The sequence below is a fragment of the Bactrocera dorsalis genome, chromosome 4, assembly GCF_023373825.1.
Source record: "Bactrocera dorsalis isolate Fly_Bdor chromosome 4, ASM2337382v1, whole genome shotgun sequence".
Taxonomy (NCBI): Eukaryota; Metazoa; Arthropoda; class Insecta; order Diptera; family Tephritidae; genus Bactrocera; species Bactrocera dorsalis.
In genome coordinates this window covers 1,348,383-1,374,729 of record NC_064306.1, presented here as the reverse complement: position 1 = coordinate 1,374,729, position 26,347 = coordinate 1,348,383, and the positions used below count along the sequence as shown (strand labels likewise).

The 26,347-nt window shown below is 35.4% G+C and overlaps 4 protein-coding genes across 17 annotated transcripts in view; 1 reads left to right on the top strand and 3 right to left on the bottom strand.

The window, feature by feature from the left end:
• Positions 1-11,278, bottom strand: part of LOC105230432 (amyloid-beta-like protein) — a 138,711-nt gene extending 127,433 nt beyond the window's left edge. For 9 of the 14 annotated variants that reach the window (XM_019991829.3, XM_019991834.3, XM_019991835.3 and 6 more), the window contains exons 1-2: positions 9,198-9,348; positions 6,603-6,843 (exon numbers count right to left, since the gene is read on the bottom strand). In XM_019991829.3, the coding sequence (XP_019847388.2) occupies positions 6,603-6,680 (78 nt within the window). In that variant the 5' untranslated portion in view covers positions 6,681-6,843; positions 9,198-9,348. The other 5 variants (XM_019991832.3, XM_019991830.3, XM_029552056.2 and 2 more) reach the window with 5 other exon arrangements.
• Positions 11,279-12,381: 1,103 nt separating this feature from the next.
• On the bottom strand, positions 12,382-14,893 carry LOC105230487 (uncharacterized). The gene is made up of 3 exons (XM_029552098.2): positions 14,500-14,893; positions 13,485-13,555; positions 12,382-13,377 (listed from the first exon to the last, which is right to left on the bottom strand). Exons 1-3 carry the CDS (start codon positions 14,530-14,532, stop codon positions 12,390-12,392), a joined length of 1,092 nt encoding a protein of 363 aa, XP_029407958.2. The 5' UTR covers positions 14,533-14,893; the 3' UTR covers positions 12,382-12,389.
• Positions 14,894-16,337: 1,444 nt separating this feature from the next.
• On the bottom strand, positions 16,338-18,631 carry LOC105230486 (uncharacterized). Its single transcript, XM_029552096.2, has 2 exons — positions 16,893-18,631; positions 16,338-16,428 (listed from the first exon to the last, which is right to left on the bottom strand). The coding sequence occupies exons 1-2, from the start codon at positions 18,482-18,484 to the stop codon at positions 16,338-16,340; spliced, it is 1,683 nt and encodes a 560-aa protein (XP_029407956.2). The 5' UTR covers positions 18,485-18,631.
• A 6,521-nt stretch (positions 18,632-25,152) lies between these two features.
• On the top strand, positions 25,153-26,216 carry LOC105230429 (sex-determining region Y protein). Its single transcript, XM_011211187.4, has 3 exons — positions 25,153-25,282; positions 25,355-25,422; positions 25,751-26,216. The coding sequence occupies exons 1-3, from the start codon at positions 25,265-25,267 to the stop codon at positions 26,046-26,048; spliced, it is 384 nt and encodes a 127-aa protein (XP_011209489.2). The 5' UTR covers positions 25,153-25,264; the 3' UTR covers positions 26,049-26,216.
• Positions 26,217-26,347: the final 131 nt, after the last annotated feature.

Sequence of the window (26,347 nt, the reverse complement as noted above, 5' to 3'; positions counted from 1 at the left end):
AATTCAGCAAATGCTTTGGAGGCAGTAAAACTCTGCTACTTTGAGCACAAAGAAGATGCATTGCAAAACGTCGCGGTAATTAAATAAATAATTAGGTAATGAAGCGAGCTAAAGAAATCAATATCATTCTCCCCCCGATCCTGAGCTGAAATTTACTGTCCATTTCACACATTAACAGCCTGGCACACGAAGTGAGCTTTAATGGTGGTGCGAGCGTCTCATTAACATATATAACGGCGCACATATGCACCATGACGAAAAGCAAGCGCAACGCAGACTGCGGGGGAATGTGTTGCGCGGCACGCAGCAAGCAAATGAATGCAAAGTAACGGCATTTCGCATCATAAATATAAATGTACTGAAAACAGCAGGCACAAAAAGAGTAAAAGCCATTTGTATTTTCATGCGAGCAAACACATTTGGTGTTGTGATGTTTGCAGCACCCTTAAATGTTGCATACTTTCAGGATTCAACTACACAAATGGTCGTGTGAATGAACTCGCTTGCTTTATCTGCGCCTTTAAAGGCAATTTCAGACATTGTCTTCAGCGAATTGGTGTTAGTGATGGTTGGTTCCAGTACGGTAACGGTATTGAAGTTGCTGTTCAAAACAACATGACACACATAAACATATCGACGCCTAAACGCATATGTCGAAGCTTTCATAAAATGCTGCCTTAAAGGCACTTGTACTAATTGGGTTGCTTTTGATACAGGAGCAAGCTATTTTCTAGAAAAGTTTCCTTAAATCGAACTCATGGTTGTGAAGTAGTGCGTTATGTAATCAGCGATCGCATAGCTCTAGTAAATTACTTGAATCTTTCGCTAAACAGCTAGTTCAAACTGCTTACGGTGACATCTAATGGACGGAGTGTACAAATATTGTTGAATATACGCAGATATATCTAGAATCTTTTTCGAAACTTATCACCGATTTCTGCTAAAACCTAGGCTTTCATCAACAGTTTGAGAAGTAAGTATTCCTATCTTGAATTGATTTAAAGCACGCACACAGTAAGAGCCGCCTAAAGGTATGCCTCTCCGATTTTAACTTGCAAGCGTGAAGGGAGAACGCTAGATGGCGCTGCCAGTTCCACATCGGAATTTTTTGGATTATATTAAGCTTTTGCTACATATCTTTTACCCAAATTTTCATTCTATAGTTATTTTCGGTTTATTTATATTTTTTGCTTTCATTTTATTATTCATTTGCCATTAATATGTACATATATATGTGATTTCTTTTATTCCTCAGCACAAATGATTCCCTTTAGACGCCATACAGTCACTTCATTTATGCCACACTCACACACTTAAACACACATACGCACATACATTAATACACATGCTCATTGCTATTCTAAACACTAGGCATTTACCTATTATTTCCTATTATATTTTCCCACTGTCGCTCGCTACCCCTCTCTTTCTGCCAGCAGCCTCGATTTCTTTATTTCCGAAGCTTTTCTTTAGTGATTCTACACATGTACGCGCCTTTTGTTGCAATTGTCAATTTTAATTTCGAACAGCAGTGCTAGAGTTTCATAAGCGCAATCCCAAAGCGACCAAATGGAAATGAAAGAATGATGGAGATAAAGAAAAGGCGCACAGGGCTCACATATCGAGTGGTCGCTGCATGAGTGTGTGTGTGTGTGAATGTGTGCAAGGTTTTGCTGGAAATTATAACCGACAAGCCGGAAAGTTGGCGGAAAAGCTGAATAACCGGCCGCCTAACAGACTGACGCTGCCGCTGCACACTCAGCGACCCTCGTCTGGCTGACGACCGCCGCCTACTAACGACTTACAGTTACACATATGTATAACTTCGTGACTTTTTACATTTTTTTACTTTTGGTTTCTTTTTTTATTCCAATTTTTTGCTCCTCTTTTCTACCAACTGTTGTTGTTGCTTTGGTTTATTAAATCTTTCAACGCTTTTGTATGTCATTCATTTTCCTGTTGATTGCTGATTTCATGCAGGGGACCAATACTACTTACTCCCCATACCGTTAGCCCGAGCCAGTCGTTCGGCTTTTTCATTACAATTGCTTTTCTTTTGCGCAGTAGTTTATTTGGCTGAATGCAAGGCATTGTTTGCGGCGACTTTTCATTATGCCAAACCCAAATCAAACGCCAGCAGTAAATCTGCCTGAAATTGCACACACGCACACGAACTTATAAATGAGTTCTAGCTGTTTTTGGAGCCCTTGGTCTACAAAATACACGCTTATTTTTCATATTACATTTTTATGAGTATGTGAAATATAACTCTTAAGGCCGTCAGTCGCCATCTTTTATTTAATTTTTCGTTAATGTTCTTTATTTTTGCATCTAAAACTAAGTGCTTTAATTAAGGACACTTCACTGCATAGAAATTGATCGCTGTTTTGAACTCAGCAAACGAAAATGTCATAAGTATAGCCTACCCACAGGCGCTGCAATCTTTAAGCAGCCATAACTGGCTGATTTTCGTTTATACTTACAGAAGTGGGCGCTGTTTGAACTGATCAATTCAAACCTCAACTTTTGTTCGAAATTTGTCTGCTGTTCTAATCTCAGTTCAGCTAACTTTGAACGTATTGGCACTAGGGACATATTATTTTTCTCAACATTGAAGATTTATACCTTGAATCACTCTACAAATCTCTTCAATAACTTTGTCAGTAGAAATGTGTAATCTATATGGATCATTTCGCCAACTGTAGTATTCTTCCCCATTACTTTCTCGACTCTTCACAACATCAATCCTTTTTGTAACGGTTAGCTTTCAGCTATCAACAAAAAGAAACTATTGGACTCATGGATACTTGTATAATCGCAAATAAACCTTGAAGCCATGAAGAAAAGCGAAACAAAATGTGAAAAGGAAATTGAAAGAGCATCGAATTCTAAGCGATATTTATCTATACAATATTTGTGAATGCGCTATCCGTCTCCAAGTGGCATAAATAAGTGAGTTAAAAGCGATTGGAAGATAGTAGCATAATGCAGAGTAAATTGAAATGAATATATAAAGGATTATGGGAATTAAATGAATGCAGTATATGTAAAGAAGCAGAAGAAGTATATGCTGCAGAAAAAAGGTTGATTAGCTTAGGTAAGGTGAGCAAATTACGCATAGAAAAGAGCGGAAACTCAGAAATGAGCAGACATTTTAGGTAAAAAAAAACTACTAACAGCCTGTTATTATTTCAGGAATTGTATTTCGTTATTTTTGTAGCATTTTGTAGCATACATGTCAGCTTTAACAACTGGCTAGCTTAAGCGCACTGTTATTATATTTTTTATATTATTAAATATATTTAAATTGATTTTTACGCTTGATTTATGCTAAACAATAAGCATGTTGTAAGAACAATTATATATCTATAGCCCAAAAGTATGCAACGTTACCGCAATAATCACATTTTGCAAATATGTAGCATACATTCAGGCTTCTGAACACACAGCCTTAAAAGCTGGGTAGATTATGGAAAAATCATATATATATAGCCCAAAAGTAGGCAACGTTACTGCAATAATCACATTTTGCAAATATTTAGCATACATTTAGGAATTTACGAACTCGTTAACTAACATAAATACTTAGAGTACGCTTTTCCTCATTAATTTCGGCACTCACGCATTTAGCTCTCTATCTAAAATCAATTTGGCACCCAGTCTATTAGTTGCTTGGCATTTGCCCACCAACGACGCATTGCATGTAAAAATGCATTCGCCGAGCGCGACCACTCAACTTGCACCCGAAAGCTTGCCAAAATGCATGAGTCATGAAGCCACCGCCTAACGCTGCGTTTTTTGGCCGACATCCAGTTGCCTGAGTGTCGTTTGCTTGCGGCGTTCAGGGTGGAGTGCGCGTCAACGAGCAATGTGTAATTTATCTTTTCTACTGCAAAACAATTTCCGCTTGTTCAAAGGCGTATAAATATAAGCGCAGTATCGAAATAAAAAGGAACAACAATAAGTGGCTTAAAAGAATGCCCAAAGTATGGCAAGACTGTGCTGGCAGAATATAGATTTCGTTGGGGTCAGACACTTTGCGTGCCAAAAGAAATTAAATACAGGATTCAGCAGCACCGCTAAGTAACTGCAAACACACACGAAGTACATGCACATATACACACGCACTCATCAGCACGCACTTACACGTCACCGGTAAGCGACATAAACTTCAATTTGTCCAATCAAGCTTCTACAAATATCCCTTCAGCAGCGGTGCACATACAAATGTACGCCTGTATAGGTCACCTATTTGTTAGTGTGGTGTGCGTTGCCATGACTACGTGCAGTTGCCAGCGAATAGCCATGACAGCGCTGCTAACCCTAACTCGAAGAGCCTTGAAAAAGTTCAAAACGCTTTGGAAATTGATTTCACAATGCACAACAACAGCAACAACAACGAAAAAGCAAACAATGAAAGAGTTAATAAATGATGGTTTCCATAAGCGGTGTGTAACGGTGAAATGTCGAAATGGTAAATGCAAATGAGCGCAGCGGTTATGAATAGAAAGTTTCGTAATCATTCGTTTTATTCCGTAGAATACTGATTTATCGTCGCTTATTATTTAGCGAAAGACGAATTGTGTCAGAAGTGCTATTGATTTTTAGCTGGCAGCAGAAAACACGGAGTGCGGACGGGTTGAGGATATCAATTCTACATTTCTACAATAAAAGACAACCCAAATATCTTTTGGCACTAATTTTCGGTGGAAATTTGGAAACCAAGTATCGAAACGTCATAACCAGTTCTACACAAACATACAAACGATTTTGGGAACATGAGACATTTTTTTACTGTCTGTGAAGTCAATCGATGTGAATTTTCCAAGCTCCAGCGATTTTTAGTTGAATCTTTGACCGAGCTTAATTTGAAAACTCTAAATACAAGATAATTCGAAAACAAACCTATATTTAGTCTAGCTCAGAACCGAAGGGGTCTCTTGAAATAAGTTTTTAGAAAGGCAAACAAGGCTTTTGAGAGTGCTTATATTTATGCTACTTTGTTCCAAGCAATCGCGAAGATTGTGTTTCAAAGCAATATTGACACAGTAGATCTCTACATTTAATGTACATTTAATCTCTTCTAAAACTAAACCAAAGGCTTCGCGATTATTTTACTCAGAGTGGAAAAGGAAGTTCGTTGATGTCTTTTCAGTTTGCTGAAAACTAATATACAGTACCATCAACTTTGCCAATGTCTTTTAACAACTTCTTGTCATCAATCTCTAATTCCCAGTAGAGGAACCTTCTTTTGCTTCTGGAGAGAGTTGCCATAGCTACCATTGTTCAATATTGCTGATCAGATTTGTCATGCTTAAGTTGGCTTCTTTTTGTATGCTTCAACTGATAGTGGCCCAGCATAATAAAACCGGATAAACCGTTTGAGAAGTACAAAAACAAGTAATGAGTAAATAAAATTAAATAAAAAAATATGCACGCCTAAAAGTATATACTTTTCATGCAATTTGCGTACGTTTTAAGAAACTAATTTTCAAGCGTTATGGCAGCAATTTCTCGTACCCTTTTTTCTAGCACCTTCCACTGAACTCTTCACACCAAACGCAATTAATTTTCCCGTATGCTTTCTTCTCTGCCTATTTTCTAGGTTATACAATGTGTACGGGACACATAAAATATATTTTATTACCATTTTCTCGCAACTCGATGGCTTTTCGACATTTACGAGTATTACGGCCGCATATTTGTAAGCCAAATTCAAACGAGCGAAAATGTCATTTCCATTTTACCATTTCACCATTTCAACATTTTGACAATAAAACCGGACAATCCCTGTGCGCAATAACGTTGCTGTTGTTGTTGCTTACTCATTTCATACGCTTTTATTGCCTTTTATTTACTGCAACAGCAACCCCTAACCAAGCTATCAAGCTCGGTAATGCGAACGAATGAATGAGCGCAGCGTAGCGATGAGTTTTCGAAAAAAACACGGTGGTCACCCCAAAAGCGGGACTGACACAAAAACAAAAACAGAAAAAACAAACAACAACAGCAAAAATCGAATAACTGCGCTGATGGAGTGCGGAGCAACGGAGCATTATAATTATTTCAGTGACCACAACAAGAGACAACAAACACGAAATATATTAAAACGAGAAGACACAAGAAGACCGTGGTTGTAAGCCAAGCTGCAGCACCAACGCCAAAAGCAACAACAGCCACAAACACACATAAGAAACCAAGTAAACTAGCTACAACAGCAACAACGCAGCAAGTGAAGCAGAAGAAGCGACCGAGTCGAGCGATGGTGTCGTTGGAAAAAAGGTCATAAAAACGACGAAGCGTGGCAAATGGTAGAAACCAACGACAACACGACAGCGCAAACGACGAAGTGGCGAACGAGTTGGTCGGCGCGTACGAGCGCGGTGCTGTGGTAAAGGTGAATGGAAGGAAAGCAGCAAAGGCAAAGTATTGGTAGCGCGAGCTCGAGTAGCAAAGGGAGCACTCGGCGCAGTCACTTTGGAGTCCGCACCAGTGCCTGTGTGTACATGTGTGCTTGTGTGTGTGTGTCGTGTATACTTATATATGAATATGTGTATACAGTAGTAATGTGTGCATACATATAATAATCATGACTCACTCACCTGTACATTTGGGCAATTTGTCGCACAGATGACAGTTAAGGCCAACAGGCCAAGACTGACTTTACTAGAGTCTAACATTTCTGTACAATGCTTGCTGGTTGTTATTATTATTGTTGGTTTATTCACAAATTTTCGTGTTTACACGATTTTCACCACACACACTGGCGGAGTCACAATGTACTGTTATTTTTTTTTTATTAATTCTTGCTTTTGTTTTCTACGAATGTTTAGTTGATTTTCACTGCGTTTGAGAAGTTGAAGATTTTTTAAGTTTTTTTTAGAAAAAATACAATATGTAAAAATCGATGATGAATTCGAAAAACAATAAAAATAACAAAAAATACTTAGAAAAAAGTATATGAAGAGGAATAACTGAAATAAAACCAATTTTTTATTTAATATAAAATTAAGTTTTCAAAATCGTTTAGATTGAAAGGGTTAGACTTTGAAATTGAATAATTAAAAAATATTTTTTAAATTAAAATATATTAATTAATAATAATAAAAAATAAATTAATGATAATTAAAAATAAATTATTCAACTTAAAATTATTATTATTTACTTATTTTTCCAAAGTTACAAAAAATAAAAAAACCTTAAAGTATAGCAAATTTTTTAATTAGAAAACCATTTTTTTTTTAATTTTTAAGGGCTAAAAAAATCAAAATATATTATAGCATATAAAGAAATAATTTTGAAAAAAATAAGAAACCTCATTAAACGGGAATACTAACAAATTTAAATGTACAGAATACATACAATTATTTTTTTTAATTTTGTGAGAAAATTTATTAAAAAAAAACAAAGAATTCATACGCATTGTAAAAAAAAATATTTTATCCTAACTAGAGAATATTTGATGGCTAGATAAGTTTTAAAAATAAAAAATATATATTTTTTTCGTATCAAAAACCACGTTCCTCTAAACTAAAAAATAATATAAGAGAAAAATCGACTATGTACCTTGGATTCAAAAGAGATATATAGTACATAAAATCATGGAAAGCTTAATAGCAAATTAACAAATAAAAATTAATTAGTAATTAATAAAGAATCAATAAAATAAAAATTAATTAACTAAAAATTTAAAAAAATTTAAAAAATTATTATTTTTTATTAAACTATAAATTAATAAATTAAATAATAAAATTAAATTAATTTAAAAACTAATTTAAAATTTTTGAAATTAAAGATTAAAAAATTATTTAGTATTTTTGTGTTAAAAAAATATTTAGTAAATTAAAAATAATTTTGTTTACATTTAAAAAGGCTTATCGCAAGCACAATTGAATCCAATTTAAAAAAAAAATCAGCACAATATATGAAACAATTTAATTTTGAAAATAATACATTTATAACCAAAATTAAAAAAAAGATTAAATATGTTATATAAAGCAAAGAAATCAAAAAAAAATTACGAAAAGAAACTAAAAAAAATATTGTAAAAGGAGCTATATTTTTTTATGTAATTATCAAAAATTTCAATAACTAAAATTTTTTTTTTTTTCAATTATATAATCATTAGTGAAGTTTTCTAGCTCAAAGAATGGCTTTTTGTCATATCACAGCGCAGTGAGCCAGATGTTATTCAATTTTTTTATTGTTCGTTGTGTGTTTGCACTACAAACTGAATTTTCACAACTTATATTTACATTCTTATTTTTATGTTGTTTTATTTTTTTAATGTTTTATAGTTGTTTTATACAAATATTATCCAAATTTGTCAATACGCTTTGCCTGGGTACAATTCACCATGCGCCAAAAAGTATGCAACGATATTCGAGTATACAACTAACGTCTCTGGCGCAGACACAACGCAATTAGCTGTGTTCGCTGCTTTTTCGGCTGCAAATCGTTGCGTTTTGGTGGACATAACACACGCGCTCAAACATCGCCGACTTTTTCACAAATTTTTTTGTTTTTTTTATTTTGCTAACACTTTTTAGTTTCTTTTTCTGCACAATATATCAGGTCTACACTGGTTTTTAGTTGCAATCAGCGTTGTACTTTTCTTTTGCTGTATTTTTTCTGTTTTGTTGTTGCTCGGCTTGTTACGCACAGCAGCGGTGCGTTGGCAAAAGGAAACGAGAAAAAAATCGAAACTGTCAGTCACACCCCTGAGCGTGAAAAATGTGTGCGACAACGAAACACCACCAACGCACAAATGCACACTTCTGCGTTGCTGACGGTGGGTGAACAGACAGACACCCAAAGAATTCTTCAAATATTTGTAAACCGTTTTAGGAAATTCGACGACTTTTATACAGCCAATTTTTGGGCGCAGCTTAAGGCGGCATATATGTATATGTAAAGACTCGATGACAAATGCCCTAAAAAGTCTCGAGCTCCGAATTCGTCACCTTCAGCACTATGCAAGTATCCCCAAAATTCACTCTTATGCAAAACGTGCAAAAGTTTTGCATTTATCTTCGTCGCCACAAAAACTAGTTTACACAACACACGCCTTCATTAATTTCAGAATTCTCGTCTTAGTTCACTTTAATCTCGACATTTTCTTACATTTCAACACTTGGTCATTGACAAATCTCTTGCTTGGCAAGTGCAAAAAAGAGGAATCAAATTACTTTGCTTACTTTGCAATCAACTCATTCGGTTGTTCGCCCGTTCGTTAGCTACGCTTCGGTTCGTTTGATTGAAACGCTTACAAATGTCGACGACGACAGTCTGGTGTATGGAAAAATTTTGCACTTAGCAATCACCTTTAAGGCTGTCAGCGGCAGTGAGCCATCTTGTGCGCAGCCGCTGCTCTCCGATACCGTTAGCATTGTTATTTAAACGTGTGGAACGTATTGGCAAAATTCAATAATAATATCGAATTCGTGCAGGAAAACAGAGTTGATTTTTAACAAAAGGCAGAATGCTTGAAATTTTCAACTGAAGTATGTTTCAAAAAGGTTAATAGCGACTAAAAGATTACAAAATAACGGAGTTCGTTTGAAAACTTCAAAGCGCAAATATATTTTATGATAACCAACAGAATAAAATGTTTTTCTAAAATAACTGAAAGAAAACAGAAACAAAAAAAACACGGAGTTTTCTCGAAAAAGCGAAGGTAAATTAAAATTTGCCCTTTTGCTAAAAGGGAAAAAGAGTTTTTCGTAAATAACTGAACTGAACTGAACTGAATATCTTTCATAAATTCCAAAACTTCGGAAAAAGACGAAAGGGCGAAGTTTTATGGAAAAAATATAATCAAAAATATTATTTTTTTAAATTTCGAATGAAATAGTTTTTCAAATAAACTTGACAACATATTTTTTAATTTGATATTTTTTTATTCTTTAACGTTTATTGAGCATCTAACTGAATGCTATATTATTATGTCAAAATAATCCAAACACAAATACCGATTCGGCTGGAGGAACGTTTAGATTTATAATTAAACGTCTTCGAATCGAGTTTACGCTCTTTAGTTCAGAAAAAATACGCTTTCTTATTGACAGGTGTCAATACCACAGCAGATTCTCTCCCGCGCGAGTGTAGAATAACTCAAAGGATTGCGCCAGAAAAAGGACGAGTGCAAACACTTATTCTGTATTCTCCGTAATTCAGCGCATGCCCAATATAAACGCATTCCAATTAAGGACTTATACAAAAACCGTGAATTAAAGTAGTTAGCAAACCCACAACAACAACAGTGACAGTGTGATTGGTTTTACATATGCTGAGTACATGCACACAAGTCGTTACAATTGTATGTATGTATGTATTGTAAGTTGAAAAGTCGAGCTGAGAACTTAGTTCGAATGAGAAAGAGCGCAGCAAGGAAGAAACTGCAAATTTACTGCACTGTTTATAACAGCATTTGCGCATGACGACATGAGCTTTCACAGTAAAGCCTTAAGACTTTTGTTAATAGAGCTTTTGAAGCTTTAGACTTAACATGCCATTAATGCAAAGTCAAAACCAATTAAAAACGCAAACGTTATGTTTGAAAACTCTAAAATAGCATATTGGTTCTTCCAACGAAATTAGAAAATAATAAGGTTTGAAAAAATTTTTATGACTTAATTTTACAATTTTATGTAGTGATCCCCAACAGTGAAACGTTATGGTAAACAAAAATTATACTGAGAAACTAGATAAATAGCTAAAAAGTTGAAAATTAAGTTTCTTCCACATTTTGTCTGTCCATCATTCAGGTTAATCATATGCAATGCTTATCTTACAACGAACACTAAAACCGTTAGAAGGCGTCAAAAATGACAAGTCAAAAGAAAATAACATGTTGTGACAGAGAAATCTTTATCGCAGTAATTTGTCAGAAATGAGATTCACCTAAAAATAATATCAAATACAGGAAAATGATATAGAACAACAGCAAAAAGCAGCAGAACCTGTTCTTCACCCATGTAAACATTTATAAAGGCGAGTTATAAAGAATTACCACTAAAGCGCATCATTAAGAAATGTAAAACAAATCGTTAATCATGTTTTACAAATTAGGCGAGATAAGTAATAAAAAACATACGTACCTGTGTAATAGATATACATGCACACGATCACCTTTCAGCTACTCTATCTTTCGTTTCCTGTTCCTACTTAAAACTCTCAACTATAGACACACATACACACTAACACTTTCCGCGTTTTACATTTTTTTCAAATTCAAAACATTTTTTTATTTTTACTTTTTTTTGACAGATGATTACAACTCACGGCTTCAAGTTGGCTCATTAAGCATGCACAAACATGTATGCAGCGCACACAAGGTATTACTCATTCACTTTCGAATTAAACTTAAAGGAATAGCTTTACAATTTAAATTTGGTTGCTCCGAACAGGTTGCATTTACAGCTTCATTGCTGAACCGGGCCAACATATCACTAATTTTTAATAAAGCTTTGGCTAGCCTCTTTACATTTCGTCATGCATCGTATCATATTATTGCACATTTTTCTTTAGCTTGCAGACAAAGAACAAATAGTTTAAGTATAAATATGTAGCTTTTTTTATAAGCTCAAAGTGTGCAGGTGATGCTGCGAGCCACCTTTGTTACAAGGCAGTTATTAACTGCGGCGGCTGCTCAACTACACGCTATAACTACACTTCACCACGCACTTATTAATATTCGCACTTATTTACCGCAGCAACTTCACGAAAACCTTAATTATTTTGCAAAAACATGCAAATTTATTATGCACTATTTGTAAAATAAGGATGACGCGCAAAAAATTAATTACAACTGTCATGCAAATTGAAAATGCAGATTACAGGGTGATTCAGCAGTTTTGCAATGCGGAAGTGCAAGGTGAAGGTGAGAACTTAAAAGTGCAATGATACATTCACAATAGACGAAATTTATATTATATTTGAATTTAATTACGTTACATTTGTTATTTTGACATAAATTTGAAAGTGGCAGCAGTTTTCAAATATGAAAATAATTATGTGTGTGTGTAAAATATATGTATAATGTCATATGAGCGAAAATTATGTTGCACACTATTAGAGCGAAAATAGGAATTTCACAGGCAAATGGCTTGATATTGCAACAACAAAAACATTAAATATAATTTTTGTTGATACAACAACAATAAAAACTATGTCTTGATGCGAATATTTATTTTTTTAATAAATATATAAAAAAAAATATTTTCGACGCAGCCGAATTGAATATTTTGTTTTGTTTTATTTTATTTTATTTTATTAACTAAAAATGTAATTTTAATGACATTATTATGATTTAAGCCTTTATTATAATTAAAATTATAACAGCAAGCCTCTTTTCAACACATTTTACTTAGTTTTTATATCTTTTATTTTTACGCGCCATTTTGCTCCCTAGTGCTCCCCAGTTCCACAACATCCCCTGACTGCTCTTCCACCTTATTCGTACTCAATTGCTCAACTGCAAGGTCTGACGCTTTTGGCGCCAAAGTCTCCATTATTTCAGTCTCCGCTCCAGCCTTTGCCGTTACGTCAGTGCCGCTTTGGGGCTTAACCGCTTCAGTCGTTTCCTGCGCCGCTCGCTCAGTGACCACACTCAATTCCACAGGCAAATTCAGTTCATCAGCGCGCGATAATAGCATTAAGTCATCCTCCTCGTCGCTGTTGGTGCGTCCCTCCGCCGACAACGCCGCATGCTGCACTTGGCCCGAGGCGCCCACACTAACCGGACACATGCAGGGCACAAACTGAATTTGTCCCCCTTGACTATTGTAGCGCGTCGCTGGCGCGGTCTTGTAGACAGTGTAGTCCGGATAGGGATAGGACGGCCGGTAGGAGTGTGGATTGTAACCCATATAGGCACGACGATTGTAGGTGGGGTATGGGTATGGGTATGGTTGAGGTTGCGGTTCACTCGGCTGCGAGACGGACGCGTGTGTCGTGCTGGTGCTGCTGCTCGCGGTCGTCGTTGAAGGTGGTGGCGGTGTTGTGGTCGTCGTTGTTGTAGTAGTAGTGGTGCTGGTGGTCGTAGGCGGCTCAGTGCTGGTGGTACTGGTAGTAGTTGTTGGACTCGGCAGCGGTTTTGCGTGCAACACAGGAGCCTGTGGCAGCTGATACATTGGCGGCAGCATTGACTGTTGCTGCTGCTGCGGATGCGGCAGTGCGACGCTCACAGGATATGCGCTGCCATGCAGGTAGGTGCCATGCTCGTAACGCGCAGGACCCGCAAGCAGCGTTGACGGCAGTGCGCTCGCCGCGTGATGGTAGTAGGGGAAGGCGGCGAAAGGATTGCCGGCGATTGGTTGGTAGGTATAGCTGCGGAAGTAGGTGAGCGGTATCTCTTTAAGCACTCGCGGCGATTCGCTGGAACAATCAGAACGTCTGCATGATTAACAAATTGTATTTTACGAATAAAAAAGTGGAGAAATATGTGGTGAAATATTATATATGTGTGTGTGTGTATAACTTACGTTGCGGGGGCCGCAGTCGGTGACGCCCACCAGAAAGCATGGGCGGGTAGTAGCAGCACGGCGGTTATTAACTGCAATGAAATTACACATTTATAGTATTTTTGTGAAAAGACTTTTTCCAAAAAATTGTTTTTTTTTAATTATTTGCATTTAATTTAATTTTATTCTATTCGAAATTTTTATTTAAACAAAAGTTAAAAAAAAATTAAAATTTTCATAAATTAATAACATTTTTTAAAATAAATTTTTCGGTTTAATTTTAATTAATTCATTTTTGTTTAAATTAATTTTTTTTTAATTATTGTAATTAATTAATTAATTTAATTTAAATTTTTTTAATTAATTAATTGAATACTGATTTTTAGTCTTCTTAAAAAATTTAAATTTCATAATTTAAAAACATTTTTTTTAATTATAATTTTTTCAATTAATTTTAATTAATAAATTTTTGTTTAAATTAAATTTTTTAAATAATTGTAGTTAATTAATTAACTTAATTTTTGTTTAAATTAATTTTTTTATTAATTTTTTCAATTAATTTTAATTATTTAATTATTTTTATTAATTTTTTTTTCATTTAATTTTAATTAAAGGAGTCCACTTATATAAGTTTTTGAAACTATTTTTGTTGTCCACAATTTTACATTTAAATTATTTTAAATTCATATTCGATAGCTTTTTAATCAGTCTCCTGCAACAAAATATTACTACTTGTTTGCATGTTTGTTATTGTATGATCTTAAAGAGTTTTGAAACTTTAAATTCCATAATACGTTTTCAAAAATTTTCACAATATTTTTTTATTTATATTTTTATTAATTTTTCTTAAAATTTTTTTGAGGTATATTTTTTAATTTTTATTACTATTAATATTTTTTTAATTTTTTTTATTTTTATACAAATTTTTTAAGATATTTTTTTTTAGTTTATATTACTATTATTAATTTTACAATTTTTTTTATTTATATTTTTTTTTTTTAATTTTTTAGCTGTACTTTTTTTTAGTGTTACCCACCAGCAAGCATTTCAGCAACTTTTCATAAACCATTTCAACTTTACGTTTTTCGAAATTGTCAAGAAAATAGTTTCAATTTCAAAGCTTAATATTAACACTTCAAAATTTAATAAAAATATAACCGCTAGTCCTTTTAGTGGCAGTTGGTAAGCGTTCATATACTTCAACTACGCACACTTTTTCAAAATTTTGTTCCAAGAAGTCACTTTTTTATACTTTTATTTTCACAAAGGGGCTGGTCGCTGGCTTTTATACACAAATTCAAACACTTTTTGCACTTTCGTCCTTTTATGTCCTGTGACCTTTATATTTTTAATTTTTTCTTGTTTTGTTAATCCTTTGTATCAACTTTTAGCATCCAGCAAGTTTCCCGTTCGTCGTTCTTCTTGACCGCACGTCTGCGGCAACGCAACAATTCTAAAACGTTTCTCAATGGCACTTTGCCCTTTTATACCCAACCGCCGGGTATAGACAGGCCGCAGAAGGGTCAGCGTCTGTAAAGACATGGAACTTTAATTCTAACAAAATTAATTGAGGTACTAAAATAAGCGAAGCAGCGACGGCGCGGAGGCAGCCAAAGTGATGCTAATACAAATTCGAAACCGAAAAGCACCAATAGTTTTCCCAAAAGCCAGCGTTAGACGGCGGAAAAAGAATTACCAAAAATGTGGAAGACACGCACGACTGCAAGCAGCGCTCACGCAACCGAAATCAATAAAGCAGCACCAAAACGCCAAATGAGCTGTGAAGTGGAAATTAAGGAGAATGGGGGAAGCAGCTTCGCCGGAGCCGGCGGCGGTGCGGTGAACGCAAACGCGACTCACTCAACAAATTAGGCCTGTTGCACGGTCGCTGAGTTGATCTTCTGCTGCGGCACGACCGCTTGGCGTTTATGGCATCGTTAAAAATGCATTTGACTAAGTTTTTATTAACTGTAATTGACGCGGCAGACGGTGTACAAAGGTGGAGAGAGAAAAGTCGTGAAGAAAAATTAGGAAAAGACACATTAAGGCCCGGCGCGGGCAGTGAGACCGACAGGGCAGCAGGCGGTAGCCGTTAAATAAATGACTTCTTAAAAGACTTATCAACTGGGGCTTTTGATGAAACAATTGAGAGGCATCGAAACAAATCTGTTTTATTGAACGCGCTGCAAGAATGATTGCTCAATTGGTTGACACTTTGAGAAATTGGATTTGTCCATTGAAGCGACGTAAGGCACAGCATAAAAGTTGTTGAAATGTGAAATAAAAGAATTCTTCTGGGATTTGCTGCCTCAAAGATTCAGTTTTTTTCGAAATTGAAAGAAATACTTCCAGAAATTAATGACTGCTATTAGCCGCTTGGGCGCATTAATCGGCAGTGAGTTGTGGGCATTGTGCCTAAACAAGTGATCAAATCTAGTGGATTAACACAAGTATCGAAATTCTTGAAATTTTTCAAAAATATTTGCTTTCTTAGCCATTCAAAAAAACTCAGAAATAATAGCTTCTTTTCAGAATATCTTGGAAAAGAAGTGTTATTTAGAAAGTCGAAATTTTTATTATAATTTTTACTTTAAAATAATTACAACACAAAAAAATACTTAAAATATAATTTTCTGCTTCCATATATTAAAACATGTGGATATGCTGAATTTTTTTAATTTTTATATTTAATTTGTACTTAAAATTTAATTAAGCAATAATGTCACTTAATTAAAAAAATTAATAAATATTAACCCTAGTAGCTTCAAATTGCGCTTAAAATTATGAAAGCTTATAAAAGCCCTTTCAAAGCTCTTGAAAATCCCTCGTCAAATCGTAAAAGCTTAATAAAAGCCCTTTCAAAGCTCTTGAAAATCACTCGTCGGGTTCTCTCACATCCGTCGTATGTATATATTTTGAAGATAGACGATATTCATTGGAGTTTTGTCTATGCTGTCCTTTATATCTAGAATTGGAAGAAAAGATAATTTAGGTAAAGGTATTGAACTTTCCAGAGTAATCCGAATAATTTAAATAAAATCTACGATATATCATAATTAAAGAAGACTTTCAAATATGTTTCCTCTCCTCCTTTCTCTTTAAAGGTGTAAAAGCTACCACATCTTAGAGTGCTTCCATAAGTTATTAGTTCAATTGTTAATTAAAATGTGCTTTGAAGCTTTTTAAAAATTAAAAGAACTTCCGATGTGAACACAGCACTGAGACCCAATTTCAATTTCATGTAAATTCACATATAAATGCTTTGGGAGCTTTCGTAAATTATTTGAAAAAAATTAATTTAGTAATGCTTTGAAGCTTTCATGTTCATAGAGCTTTAAATGGAATGCACCAATGAGTTTGCATGTCAATTCATATATAATATGCAGTGAGCTTTCAACAAAGCTTCTTTAGACAAGATATTTCATTTACCTGGAGTTCAGTATGAACCAAGTCTCCACATCATCCGCCTCACTGTCCTCTACATTACTTTCCTCTCCGCCGACATTATCGCTAGTCACATTTGCAGACGTTTCACCCTTGCCCTCCTCATTCTGGACCGTGCTATCAATTGTATTTTGCACCATAAAAGCGGGTAACTCTTTCTCAACGCCTGCCGCTTCGGACTTCAATAGCTTGCCCAGTGTGAATACCGGAAATGCGTAGTACTCCTTGGAGAGTGAGTACCGTGAGCTCAACATAGGCACTTTCGTGGGTGTAGTTGGTCTTTCGAGACTGTCGTCGACATACATAATCCGCAGCCCATCGCCATCCACTAACAACTCGTCCTTTTCAACGTCATCCTCCATACTGTCTGTCTCCGATTCGTAGGTGATTTTGTAATTGCTGAAGGAAGGCCGTGTTGTGGGCGTCACTTCCTCATCATTGATGAGACGATGGTTTTGTGGCGGACTGGGCGCCGTCAACGGGAAGGGAGTTGTGGTCGAAGTGACGAGTCTCAGCTGATCCGTGGTCAACGGCGTCCATTGCACCTCGTTAGGCGAGTGATACGCCGAATAGTGTTTGCCTTTTTTGTAGCTTAACTTTTTCGCTGTCGGTACAGACTCCGCGGTCGCCGAATCCGCGATGGGAGGTATAGCAGCTGGCGCAGCATAAACCACAGTGGGTTGCGGAGTAGTGGTTGGCCCTCCATTCAGCGCTTGTTCGTGATCCAACATACGTGCCGCCTGTCGTATATCAATAGCTTCGTGTTCGTAGAAAGGTATAAGCGTGAGGTTCAAAGTTTGTGTGCTACCCGGCATGCGGAAGCGCTCCACAATCGGTTTAGGTCGAAAGACGGGCACACTCGGCGGGTACAGCACTTGCCCCGGCACCGGCTCCTGCATCGGATACTGCGGCGCTGTCAGCATGGTATTCAATATCAGCTCGCCTTTGGGTCCAGTATAGATGAAGACTGGCGCGGCGCGTCCACTCTCATCACCAGGCATGCTATCGAATGTAGGCATGCTGAGACGTGGTATGTAATTCTCGCGACGCCGTGTCGGCGCCACAGCATTACCAGCCATAAAACGCGGTCTCTTGCGCGCCAAAAGCGGAGGCGGACGTTGTTGGAAATGCACACGTTGCAGCGGCATATAGCGGCGTGGGAGTTGCAGGCGCATTGTGTGTTTGCCGACGAGCGTTTGTTGTCGCGTCTGGCGTGTTGGTTGTGCTGTGCGCATCGCCTGTGCTGGTTGCTGCTGCTGCAACTGTACGAGCCTGTGCGGTTGACTCGCTTGTTGCAGCTGTGTTGCGCTCAGCCGCTGTGCATGCAACTGCGTCTGTGGCAGGCGGTAGTTGTAAGGACTCGGCGTGGTGTAGACCAATGCTGAGTAGTCGCTCTGCGGCACTTGGTCCTCCAGTATCCAGAGTGGCCGCTGCTGATTAAGATAGCTGCTACCCAGCTGTTTGCTGATGCTCAGCGCACTGCTTTCGGCGGCCGGCCGATTTATTATGGCTGTTGCTGGCTGAAGGCAGCATAAAAGCAGCACTAGGCAGGATACGCAGGCGTTTGTGGACAACATTGTGTCTTTTTAGTTCCTCTCAGCTTGTGGTGTCTTGCTACAATCGCGTTAGTCAAATGAAAATCGCAAACGCCCAACGACTGTTTTTATAAATTACTGTCAATTGAGGTAAACAATGCGTGCCCCAAATAAAACTGACCGCCTTTAATTGTTCTACAATTTTAAAGCAAGTAAATTTGTATTACATTTGCCGGCTTTTCCGGTTATTTTTAATTTTATGAATAATATTTTATTATATTATATTTTTATTTGGGTGTCTGCTTTTCTACTTTTCCCACTTCTTTCTGTCTGTTTACTTTTTGTATACTTTTTTTATATTTTTAGTCTCCCAGTAGCTCAAGAACTGGTTCTAAACTGGGTTCAACACTTTCGTTGCCGGTGAAATTCGCACCTAATTTTTAATTGGTGTTTGGATGTATGTGTCCAAATGCGCCACTGACTTAGTTCTAGTTTGTCTTCCCAAAACGAAACCAAATTGTTATATGTAAATGACAAATAAAGGCAAAAAGAATTAACAAAAAAAACCAAAGTAATTTAGAAAAATGCATAACAAAAAAATTTATATATTTTTTTTTTTGTGACGTGAAATTTATGTTAAGTGAAATGTTATCATATGAAATTTTTACATGAATTGGCGGAGTCCTGCAGGCCAGGCACTATATAAGAAACACTGGTGCCTGGAAAATCTTCAGTCGGCGGTGACCAGTGGCCAGTGGCGGGCGGTCTCCTCTGTTATGTTGTGCCGTGACATTTATGTTATGAGAAATGTTATCATATGACATGTTAACATGAAATGGCGGTGGCCTGCAAGCCAGGCTCTATATAAGAAACGCTGCTGCCTGGAAAATCTTCAGTCGGCGGTGACCAGTGGCCAGTGGCGGGCGGTCTCCTCTGTTATGTTGTGCCGTGACATTTATGTTATGAGAAATGTTATCATATGACATGTTAACATGAAATGGCGGTGGCCTACAGGCCAGGCTCTATATAAGAAACACTGGTGCCTGGAAAATCTTCAGTCGGCGGTGACCAGTGGCCAGTGGCGGGCGGTCTTCTCTGTTATGTTGTGACGTGACATTTATGTTATGAGAAATGTTATCATATGACATGTTAACATGAATTGGCGGTGTCCTGCAGGCCAGGCTCTATATAAGAAACACTGGTGCCAGTGGAGCCAGTGGCGGGCGGTCTCCTCTGTTATGTTGTGCCGTGACATTTATGTTATGAGAAATGTTATCATATGACATGTTAACATAAAATGGCGGTGGCCTACAGGCCAGGCTCTATATAAGAAACACTGGTGCCTGGAAAATCTTCAGTCGGCGGTGGCCAGTGGCGGGCGGTCTCCTCTGTTATGTTGTGCCGTGACATTTATGTTATGGGAAATGTTATCATATGACATGTTAACATGAAATGGCGGTGGCCTGCAAACCAGGCTCTATATAAGAAACACTGGCGCCTGGAAAATCTGCAGTCGGCGGTGACCAGTGGCCAGTGGCGGGCGGTCTCCTCTGTTATGTTGTGACGTGACATTTATGCTAAGTAAAATGTTATCAAATGACATGTATAATAGGCAGCTTCACCTTTTTGAAGATTAACTATCTCCTTTCAAATATAAATTTTATTTAAATGTAATTATCTTCTTTAATTTAAAAATACAAAAATGCTCTATAAAATTCTAAAAGTTCACCCACCTAAGGTTCGAAGCCCACAATGGTATCGATTTCAAGTGGAAAAGTGATCCTATAAGTACAATAACAATTGCTCAGTCACCGCAGCGAGAGCAAGTGCACCCCCTGCGCCGTCGAGTTCGTTGCTTAAGTCTTTTGTGTCGCTGCTGAGGATAAGCGCATCACATACAAGTGCGTACAAGTGCTGATTGCAACAAAAAGTACACGAATTGTGCGAGCAGGCCATGTTAAGCGACGAGGAAGGGAGTGGCAACAAACCAAAGCGGCCAGAAATTGGCGTACAAATTACCTGTTTTGGTAATTTGGCGGCTACTGAAACCCCGCATTTAAGTACGCGCGAGAGGCGAATGACGCGGCAAAGCGTGTACGGCGGAAAACTGTGTTTTGTTGCATGCAACAAGCGCATCGCTGCAACAATGCCACACTTCATTGAGGAAGCAATTGTGTAGAACAAAACCGGCGGACGGACATTGTAGCTGTCAAAAATAAACATCAATCAAATAACAACAACAACTACTACAAGTATGCTTGTGAAAATAAGTTTAGGCCGTTTTTTCACTGTTTGTTTTGTTGTTGCTGTAACAAAATTATGAAGCGTGTTGAAGTGTTGGCTGAAAGGAAAACCTGTTACTTAGCCGGCGCAAACAAATATTAAGAAATTTTTTTCAAATATTTTCCAGAACCGTTTTTTGCTGCTTTGCTTTTGGTTCTGTTACTTGCGTGTTGTTATTTTTTGCGTATTTCTTTAAAAAGCTTAAGAAATATAATAATTTCGGCGGATTTAATTAAAATGTAATTAAATGAAGTTAAACTAAAATTGACGCAAAAAATTAGGTTAAAATTCGAAAAATTAAAATAATTTATAAAAAATAATAATAATTTTTAAATTAATTTAGGTAATTTTAATTAATTAGAACTAATTAAAATAATTAAATCTAAAATAATTGAATATATTTTAATTAAGCGAGTTAAATTAATTTAATTAATTAAAACAAATTAGATTGAGTAATTAAAAAAATTAATATAAATTTCGAAAAATTAAAATAATTAAAAAAATAATAGTTTGTAAATAAATTTAATATAATTTAATTAATTAGAACTAATTAAAATAATTAAATATTTTTAATTTAGCAAGTTAAATTAATTTAAATAACTGAAACAAATTAGAGTAAGCAAATAAATTTAATTAAAGTAAATTAAATAAAATAATAAAATTATTATTAATTAAAAAAAATTAATTAATTAAAAAATTAGGTTCTGTCCACCTTAATCAAATTTAACTTTTTCAACTTAGTTAACTACAAATTACACTTAATTAAAATTGAGTCAATTAATTATAAAAAATAATGAAAGATTGTAAGTCAATTTAAATAAGTTTAATTAATTAGAACTAATTACCATAATTAAATTTATTAAATTAATTTTAATTAGGCGAGTTAAACTCGTTTTAATATTTAAAACAAATTAAATTAAGCAAATAAAATTAATTAAAATAAATTACGCTTAATTAAAATTTACTAATTAATTATAAAATATAATAATAATTTGTCAAACAATTTATATAAGTTTTATTTAAGTTCAAGTATAGTAATTTAAATAATTAAAACAAATTAGATTAAGCAAATTAAAATTAATTAAAATAAAATAATTCATCAAAAATTTATTTATTAAAAAATTACGTTCTGTCCACCTTAATCAAACTTGACTTATTTCAACTTGGTTAAATACAAATTACGCTTAATTAAATTTTGCTTAATTAAATAGTGTCAAATACAATTAAATCAAGGCAAAGCTCTTTCAACCGTAAAGCTCACATACCAGCTTTCTCGCCAGCATTTGAATTTCTTTCGTACTACCAAAAGCGCTACTCAGTTGTTCAAGTTCTCAAATCGAAATGAGGAAATTTCAAGTGAAAATATTTGATTTATGAACTACACGCAGACATGCAACACACACATACAGACACATAGCCACAAGCATGACCGATCAATCTGACCCAATATTAGACATAATTAAAGGAAATTTGTGGCAACCCGCATGCAACATACGACCTACTATACACATGCATCCAACATAAGCAACAACAACCAATACCGGCCAACAACAACAAGTCGTAAAACTGCATGGCAGCAGCGCAGCAGTGGCTGTATTGCATATTACAAAGCAAAGGCGGAAAATTATGTAAGCGTTGCGCTTGTGTGTGCCACAGGGAATTGCGGCTAAAACAACGGTACATAAATTAGTGTAATGAACCACAGTCAAAATATTTAGAATATTTTCGAAAACTTTCGGCTGGCAGCAGTCAGTTGCTGCTCTGCGCGGCATTAATAAACTCATGCATATGCATGTATGTGTGTGCGTATGTGTGCATGTGTGTGTCATCGATCACGGGACTTCACAAGCCATTAGAAGAGTCATTCATCTCCGTTGCAAGTTTTCACCCAAACCAGAAAAAAACGCACACGAAATGAGGAAGAGTCGCGCTACAATTGAATGAAGCTGCTTTGTGGCCGTTTCTTATACTTTTCGCTATGCTTTCTCCTCCTTCGCCCCTGCTTGCGTCCAGCGCACAGCAGGTAACATGCACAAGTTATAAATTCCAGCCGTTTCTGCTACCAGTGGCTTGCTTTAATTGTTGTTATTTAGACTTCAATCAATAATTTCGAGTTTAAACAATTTTTTGGGATTTTTTTTATTTCCTTGCACTACTTTTTCTCAGCTAGCCATGCGCTCCCTAATTTGCTCTAATGAGTTGGTGTAGCGTGTCTTGTCTCACTCCTTTGTATGCTAATTAAATGAATATTTATTTTTCAACTAAAATTTCTTCAAATACCTTTTGTTTACTTTTTTAATTTTTATTCTTTTTTTCATTTTTTTTTAATATTTTTTTTTAATATTTTTTTTTATATATTATTTTTTAATTTTGATGGAATGTCGCGCGTGTTCATTGTGTTGAGGCATAATAAAGCCTCAAATGCATCCAACGTTAGATAAAAATTTGTGTTATGAGTTGCTGGCAGCAACATTTGTGGCAGCATGTGAATGCAATTAACCGTAATAAACATGATACGCTTGACTTCAACTTAGCTATGAAGCCGAGTTTGCCGCTTAAGTCTTTTGTTACGGGCATGTTCATGTGAAATGGATACACATGTATATACATAGTTTCTATTTAAGTCATTTTACTTAAAGTTAAATAATATTGTTCTAATGAGAGTTTAATTAAATAATTATATTTAAATTAATTTAATTTTAATTTATAAAAATTTAAAAAATTAACCATTTTAACCAAAATAGAATTTTTTTAAATTTATGTGTGTATATAAGTTAATTATTTAATTATTGTAATATAAAAATTAGTATTTCAAAATTACTAATTAAATTTAACTAAAAATGAATTTAATTCATTAAATTAAAATTTAATTGAAATTGATAGTTAATTGAATTAGATTAATTTATAGTTAACTAGGTTGAATTAAATTAAATTTAATTAAGTGAACAGATTTTAATTTTTTAACTAATTAATTTTTTCATTAATATTTTATTTAATTTATGTTAATTATTTTAATTAGTTAATTTTTTTAATAATTTAATTTGCTCATTAAAATTTATTTTATTTATATAATTTATTTTTACTATACGTATATACATATGTACATACATATGTATGTATGTACATGCGGTACCACTTGATTAAATTTAAACTGCGCGCTGAAACCGAATCGATAGAATATAATATGAAATGTATATGTATGTATAAAAGTTAATTTCTTAACTTTATATTATTTTTAATTATTTACTTATTCAATTTTTTTACTTTTTTTAAGGTTTTTTCTATTTTTTCCCTGTTTTGTTTTACTTACTTTTTAACATTGTTTAATGTTTTAATTTTAATATTTCGTAATTATTTTAATTTTTTATTTTTTACATTAATTTTAATTAATTATTTTTTGAAATTTTTTATTAATAATTTATTTTTTAATTTTTTATTATTTTTTTTTTGTTTTACTTTTATATTCATTTAAATTATTTATTTTTTAATCTTTCTTCAAGTTTAATTTTTTATTTTATTTATTTTTTTCTGCAAATTTTTAATTTTGTTCCTTTATTTCATTTTTTTCTTTTTTTTTTCTTTTATTTTTTTATTTATTTATTTTTTTTTTTTAATTTTATATTTTATATATTTTTCTGTTTGTCTGCATATTTTTCACTTTTTCCGCAACAAAATTGCCAACAAAATATTTAAACACTTTTAATTTCAGCATAATTTTCAGCCAATTAAATAATAGCACACTCACTTACAATTGGCATGTCTCTGAAATCATTCAATCAGCTGAGCGCACGTATGAGCACATTACACACACACACAGAGGCATATGAGCATATGTGCGTGAGCATATTTTTCCGTTTACAATTTAATTAAATTACTTTGTAAAAAGTATTTCCGCTGACTGACTTTCAGATGCGCTTCCGCTTAGCAAAAACAATAATAGGAACAACACAAACAATAAAATACAAAAAATTCAATAAAAATGCTAACAGCGAATGTGTGTGCAAAGGAAACTAAAAAATATATATTTTATTATTGCAAAAAATGATAAGCTCGAAATACACCCACCAGCGTCAGCACGCACACATATACATACCCACAACTTCAACGTAATAATAGCCTTATCGGCGCCTTTGTTGCACTCCGTTGCGCATGCGCCGCGGCGATTACGTTGCAGCTGTTACTGCTAGCGCCATGACACACACACACGCACAACTCACACCCACACAGCTACACACGCGAATCGCATGACAGCCAAGGAAGCGAATATCGCCCGAATTCCATGTTTTCTGGCGTTCCACTTTAGCAGCCCGCCCCACGCGCCCCGCGCTGCTCACTGCATACGAATGTGCAGCTAAACTTTACCGTTATCCGCATTGCAGTTTGCATGTTATAAAAGTCTTTAGCCAACTGGGCCAACACTCATTTCGTAGCCTCAAAGCGAAGTGTGAATAACGGCGCTTCCAGTGAAACTCGCAATTGGCTGATCTGACTGCTCGCGTAAGTGTTACAAATTTGGCAACGGCTCGAATTAGCTAGAAGATGCAACGAACACGTGGGGTGAGGCGAAAACTGACTTTTTTGCTTGACTAAGTTCTTTATAAATTTCGTTTTTGTTTGTAATCCCGCTAGCTCTTCAAAGTGACCATCGTTGTGGGCGTGTTGCTGTGGTTGGTGTGCACCCAAAGCGCGGATGCCAAGTAAGTGTTTAGGCGCGGAGCTTGCTGGAAGCATCTGTTGTTGTTTTAGCAGCAGAAAACTTCACTGAAATAGTTCGGAGGAATACTCGCCCTTTGGTCTTGTCGAAAATCTAAAAGATATGCAAGCGTTTGGTCGAACTCTGTGTAGTTTCCTCAACTATTGAATGCGCTTGATGCGGATTGATATTTAGAGCTCATTTCATTTGACAATTCCAGTGCCTCCGCTCCCCAAATTCTTAACAATTTGAGCGTCTCGAGGGGCTCATTCACCTCGTCATCTTTTTAATACTAATCCTCTTTCTATCTCTCTCGCACTTTTGCTTTACAGCGGTCATCAGAAGAAGAAAAAGGTCGTCATACATGTACCGGTCCACAAGAAGATCGAAGAACACACACACACCATTATAAAGCATATACATCATCATCACAAACCGATTGTCATCAAAGAGGAAAAGGTCATACACGAAGAGCATCATCCGATTATACACAAAGAGCACATCTCTCATGAGCATCAACATCATCACACGGAGAAGCACGAACATGTGCATCCGATTATCGAGGAGGAAGAGGAACATATACACCATCACCATCAGTACGAGCACAAGGAGGAGAGTCATGAGAGCTGAACAAAGTCCATGTCGATCCATTAAAGCCATGCAAAATGTTTAATAACAATTAGAAACTATTAAATTTAAAATTTCCGAAATTACTTGTAAGGGGTTACGGGAGGTATATGGTTGGATACGGTCGTAGATAAACACGTTTAAGCTGATTTTATTGAAAACAATAGTTTTTTATTGAAGAAGCTTTGGTGAATAAACCAATACAAATATGTCTTGCCATATTTTATAACCCTATGTAGACATAAGTTCCACTATTGTGACTTGGTCTTTGCCAAGAAGAAGCAACGCCGTAATTCATTGTG

Coding starts and splice junctions, on each gene's coding strand:
- LOC105230487 (XM_029552098.2), bottom strand. CDS start 14,532: ATGGTTTATGAAAAGTTGCTGAAATGCTTGCTG. Junction 13,556..14,499: donor AGTTGCTGAAATGCTTGCTG/GTGGGTAACACT, acceptor ATTTCATTGCAG/TTAATAACCGCCGTGCTGCT. Junction 13,378..13,484: donor CCGACTGCGGCCCCCGCAAC/GTAAGTTATACA, acceptor TGATTGTTCCAG/CGAATCGCCGCGAGTGCTTA.
- LOC105230486 (XM_029552096.2), bottom strand. CDS start 18,484: ATGTTGTCCACAAACGCCTGCGTATCCTGCCTAGTGCTGCTTTTATGC. Junction 16,429..16,892: donor TGGTTCATACTGAACTCCAG/GTAAATGAAATA, acceptor TTCCAATTCTAG/ATATAAAGGACAGCATAGAC.
- LOC105230429 (XM_011211187.4), top strand. Junction 25,423..25,750: donor ACCCAAAGCGCGGATGCCAA/GTAAGTGTTTAG, acceptor TTTGCTTTACAG/CGGTCATCAGAAGAAGAAAA.